The 5,594-nt window shown below is 37.0% G+C and overlaps 1 protein-coding gene across 1 annotated transcript; it reads left to right on the plus strand.

Moving 5' to 3' along the window:
- On the plus strand, positions 1 to 2,077 carry LOC113777343 (probable indole-3-acetic acid-amido synthetase GH3.1). Its single transcript, XM_027322376.1, has 3 exons — positions 1 to 281; positions 461 to 565; positions 688 to 2,077. Exons 1-3 carry the CDS (start codon positions 1 to 3, stop codon positions 2,075 to 2,077), a joined length of 1,776 nt encoding a protein of 591 aa, XP_027178177.1.
- Positions 2,078 to 5,594: the final 3,517 nt, after the last annotated feature.

Here is a 5,594-nt window from a genome sequence, read left to right on the forward strand (position 1 = left end):
ATGGAAACTAATTGGAATACGGAGGCTCTAGAGTTCATTGAAGAGGTGACCAAAAATGCTGGTCAAGTCCAGAAGATGGTCTTGGCAGATATACTAAAACAGAATGCTGAAACTGAGTATCTACAACGATTCAATCTTGATGGTGCAACTGACACTAAGACATTTACATCCAAAGTTCCATGTATTACTTACGAGGATATTCGGCCTGAAATTCAGCGTATGGAAAACGGTGATCGTTCCGCCATCTTGACAGCTCTACCTGTTTCTGAATTTTTGCTCAGGTGAATTTTGTTACCTATATACACCATAGGTTCTTCAAGAATTTTTTTTTCACTGTTTGATATGCAAACCAGTTTCCTTAAAAGACTGCTAGTAAATAATTTTTTCATATTTGATTAGTTAAAGTTAAGCACCTTCTTGAATTTTTTTGTACTTAGCCACAAATTTTTAACTTTTTCAGCTCTGGGACGACGACATCAGGTAAAAGAAAACTGATCCCTATGCCCGAAGAAGAATGGAATCGTCGTCAGGTTCTATCAAGTCTTCAGATGCCAGTCATGAACACGTAAGACAAATTAATCCATTAAAGTCATGTATAGAAATGCCAGTCATGTATATATGTATGTATGCATGCATGTGTATATATATATATATATGTATGTATTTATTTATTCCTCCATAAGACAGCTATGTTCCAGATTTGAACAAGGGAAAAGGGCTGTATTTCTACTTTTCATGGCCAGAGACAAGGACCCCAGGAGGACATATGACACTAACAGCCCTTGCTAAATACTACAGAAGTGAACACTACAAGAACCAAAGACGTGATCCCTACACCCAATACACAAGCCCCTATGAAAGTGTCCTGTGCACAGATTATGTCCAAAGCATGTATGTCCAATTGCTGTGTGGGCTCTATCAACGCAAACAAATCAACCGGGTTGGTGCTTCTTTGGCTTCAGCACTACTCCGAGTCATTAAGTTTTTTGAACTCAATTGGCAAGATTTGGTTCATGACATTAGAGTTGGATCACTCAATCCCAAAATAACTTACGAGCCACTTCGAGAATGCATGGCTCGAATCATGAAATCCGATCCAGAACTTGCAGATTTTTTAACCAGTGAGTGCTCTGGAGAGAATTGGGAAGGAATTATTCAAAGAATTTGGCCTAATGCAAAGTATCTCGAAACTTTAATCACTGGTTCAATGATCCAATATGCTACCTCCCTCGATTATTATAGCGGCGGGCTACCCATTTCAACTGCCAAGTATGCATCCTCTGAGTGTTGCTTCGGAATTAACCTCAATCCCATATCCAAACCCGAAGACGTGTCATTTACTTTCATGCCAAACTTAGCCTATTTCGAATTTATACCGCAGGAACATCATTCTTCCAAGATGGATATCGGTAATAGTACTGTTACAACTCCTGACCTTATTGATCTTGTGGATGTAGAAGTTGGCAAGGACTATGAAGTCGTGATTACTACATATGCCGGATTGTACAGGTATCAAATGGGCGATATACTTAGAGTAACAGGATTTCACAATTCGGCACCAAAATTCAAGTTCTTGAGGAGGAAAGGTGTGCTATTGAGCATTGAAGGGGATAAAACAGATGAGGTTGAGTTACAAATGGCTATGGATAATGCATCCCAAATTCTCCAAGCATACAATGTAAGCTTGGTTGATTATACGAGTCATGCAAGTAAAAAGATAGCTCCAGGGCATTATGTTATATATTGGGAGTTGTCAGTTAAGGACTCGGACAAGAATGTACAAAGTGATGAGGCTATCAGCCGTTGCTGCCAAACAATTGAGAACTCATTCAGCTTAATATACAAACAATATCGAGTACACGGAGCAATTGCACCACTGGAAATTCGTGTGTTAAAGAATGGTACATTTCAGGATCTTGTGGAGTTTGCTGTCTCTAGAGGGGCTTCTATTGGTCAATATAAGGTGCCTAGATGTGTAGAAACTGGACCAGTCTTGGAGTTTCTTGATTCGAGAGTAGTTTCCAGTCATTTCAGCTCATGTCTGCCTTCTCTGGCTTCAGAAGAATCTGAAGAGTGACTCGTGGATATTAGAAAAAATATGTAGCATTTCTTATTGTTTCTTTACTGTCAGAGTGTACTATTTTGGAGCTATTAATCCTAATATCATGGGTGACCTTCCTAGTTACTTGATCAACCTGCTATAATAATTTCATAAACACCTACAAAAGAGAATGATACTTTTCCTTACTTAAAATTACAGGGAACCAAGTGCTAGAATTTGTTGTGTAGACTTGTCATGGCTTTTATTAACATCTCTTCTTGAAATAATTCTGCGTAGACATGATATTCTATTCACAAATTGTACGGTGGGATGGAATTGAAGGATGTCTCTAATATTCATTATAAATTTAATGTGCTTATGATGTTAATTACTTTATTAATTTGACAATTTATCCTACGGCATGTGTGAGTTTTGTGTCATGTATACTATTCTTAATGGTTAAGCCTAAAGGGAAAACATTGGGTGCTGTCCATTGGTGATCAGACCTAAATTTATTTTATGTCAAAGTTTAGGTTCTAGGTTTGACTTTGTTAGCTTTTATTAGAAGACTACACCAGTCGGCCATTCTCTTTCAAAGTTAGTTGATTAAAAAAGATGATTAGACAGCCAGCGAAAGTTTCAAGAATCAGAATCATCTCTTACGATATTTGGTGTTAATTAAACTTCATCGTTGATTCTCATAGCACGAGTAGCTGAAAGTAGGGATTTTCTGAGTGTAAGTTTGTAATTCTTTCTCATAAAATAAATTTCTAAAATTTTTCCATACAACTGTTGCTAAAACTCAACAGAGGTCATAGAATTTTCAATAAATGTTAAGCTGTAACGTATTAATTGCCACCGACTTGAATAAATTTTCTCTTTTGCTCCTTTGTTAGGTGACCAAGTCACTTTGTTATTATTTTTTTCATTTTTGGTACAACGTCCAAGCCGCTTTCAAATTTTTTAAATAGGGGACGGGAAATAAATTAGTTTAACCTTTTTCTACTAAAATTGTTTTAATCCTTAATTTACATTTTAGCTAAGTTAGGCCCTATTTGATAACCCAATTCAGCACTTGAATTTAATGGATTTCAATTTTAATATGTTTAGACACGTTTGGTAATCAAAAATTGAAAATCCGAGTTAATTAAGCGGTACTGAATTTCATAGGCAAAACTTGTTCCAAAAAATAAGCGATAAACCATTTACTTATTACTGAATCTAATATATACTTAAATGTATCTAATTTAATACTTAACAATTCAATAATTTAATAGATTCAGACTTTAGATTTCAGTTTTCGAGTTTTAGTTTTATCAAACGCACATCTTTGAACTATCATTTTTAATTGATTTAGTCCTTTTAACCAAAATACATCAAAATTGAATTTTTTTTTTAACCAACAGCATCCTTCAACTTATAAACTAACCTCATCACTTACTCAACGATTAAGTCTTTTATAATCAATAACTAATACAAAAGGAACAGAAGCACTGTGGAGCCACGCCACCTCCCCTTTGGAAGGGTGCAGCAGAAAACTTGACTGGATCTCGCCAGGACTCAATTTGCAAACTTAATCGAAGTAAATATTACTTCATAGTTTCAACAAGGCAAGCTCTTACAACCTTAGAATAGCAAATACAAACCTTTACATGTACAAAAGTTGCCTAGCCATAAGAAGTTACATCAACTTGATACTCAAATAGCTCCAGAAGCATTCAACTACCAAAAAATATCTACACAACTCCAACTCCCAAGTAAACTCCTGCACTTCCGGCGTATACCTTACACAAAATTTTGTAGAAAACATTTTAAAAGGACAGTGAGCTAAAGGCTCAGTGAAGTCATGATGTGTGTGAGCATGGTTTCATAAATAATTTTCAAACTCAAAGATTAGTATTATTAAAAAAAAAAAGATCTGTACTTATTCTCAATACTACTATGTGTAGTATTATGGTAAGTTTTTACAAAAAATGAACACCCATAATTCACATAGTATATATGAATAGACTAATCTACCAGAAGCGATACAATTCAGTTTTTGGCATGATAACGGTGTTATGCATCAATAGACAATAGTATCAAGAACAGTAACAAGCCACAACCTCCTTATCACAACGTGTGCACTCTTGATCCCAAACACTCCACCGTATCGGTTTGTATCAGTTTCAGTCAATGCGCGCATCAATCTCGGCACAAACATGTAGAAGCACTTATGCACCTACATGTCGGGTTGCTTTGTCCAGATAGCCAAAACCAATCGATCAGTTCCATTACCGGCTCATAGTATTTTGACTAAACTTGACATGGGCCCTAACAACAGCAACAGTCATCAACGGTACCATGTTTAACAATAATCATCGCAACCAGAGTATAATCAGTACAAATTTAAACACCAATTTAGTAAGGGAAAATGGCCATTTTCGTTCCTAAACTTTTTTCTAGAGTCGATTTAGTCCCTAACTTTTATTTCTGGCCAATTTAATACATAAACTTAATTTTCGGATCTAATTAAAGACTTTTGTGGCGGTGCCACCACCAAAAAGCAATTTATCTCCTAAATTAACATTAAACAAGGGCATTTTTGGAACTTCAGGTATGAATTGTAATCAAATTGAGTAAATTAAAAAAATTATTAGTATTTGAGGTATTTTTAAATTTAAAACTTTTTGAAGGGATTTTCAATATTTTTAATTAACTTCTTAATTCTTCCTCACCCCTCCTTCCTCCTTGCCGCCACCGCCACCGCCTCCCCTTCCTTCCTTTCCTTTCTTGTCAACTAATTTTCTCAGCCACCCCACTTTCCTGTTAACCCTCCAAAGATGTGATGTCTAAGGAGATCAAGTACTTTCATCTAACATCAAATGGATGCACAGTTCAAGAGAGCGGCGATCACCCTGCATAGCAGTTAGTGTTGGGCCCAACCTGACCTCTTGACTGGAAGCTGATGCTGCTTTTGTTGGCCGCCTTTCCCAGCCGATTGGCCATGGTTGTGGGGTTGTTCCTTCTTAGTCTTTCATTGCTTGCCTGCTACAGAGGTTTCAGCAGAAGCAAGACATGAAGAAGGCGCCGAATCACAATTTTTCTAATGCCGAATCAAGACAAGAAGGTGCTGAAGCCGAAGCAAGACAAGTCTTTCCGTTTCAAGTCTTTCCGAATGCCGAAGCAAGACAAGAACTGCGCTGGCTGCTCTTGACGGGTTTGTTCAAAAATGTATTAGGAATGAGATTCTCCAAGGTTTTGTGGTTGATGGGCTTGTTCAAAAATGTACTGGGAGTGAGACTTTCCGAGGTTTTGGGATTGATGGGTTCTTCAAAACCGTAATGGGCGTCTGAATCTGGGGTGATTTTGAAATGGTTTGCAATTGAACTAGAATCATGGGATCTGTAGTGGTAGAAATTTATGGACCTCAAATGTTGGAGAACAGAGGGTGATCTAGCAAGCTTGGGTTGTTGAGGATGGAGATCATTTTGGGAGTTTTGCTGGTGCTAATGGTTGTGGTGCTGTTTCTGGTTAGCTAAAGTTGAAGTAATTGCAATGGTACCAATCATGA

Source organism: Coffea eugenioides, chromosome 7 (assembly GCF_003713205.1).
Source record: "Coffea eugenioides isolate CCC68of chromosome 7, Ceug_1.0, whole genome shotgun sequence".
In the NCBI taxonomy this organism is placed as follows: Eukaryota; Viridiplantae; Streptophyta; class Magnoliopsida; order Gentianales; family Rubiaceae; genus Coffea; species Coffea eugenioides.

Excerpts from the sequence above, each read along its gene's own strand:
- LOC113777343 (XM_027322376.1), top strand. The coding sequence starts at position 1 with ATGGAAACTAATTGGAATACGGAGGCTCTAGAGTTCATTGAAGAGGTG. Across the intron at positions 282-460 it reads GTTTCTGAATTTTTGCTCAG|CTCTGGGACGACGACATCAG; the intron begins GTGAATTTTGTT and ends TAACTTTTTCAG. Across the intron at positions 566-687 it reads CAGATGCCAGTCATGAACAC|CTATGTTCCAGATTTGAACA; the intron begins GTAAGACAAATT and ends TCCATAAGACAG.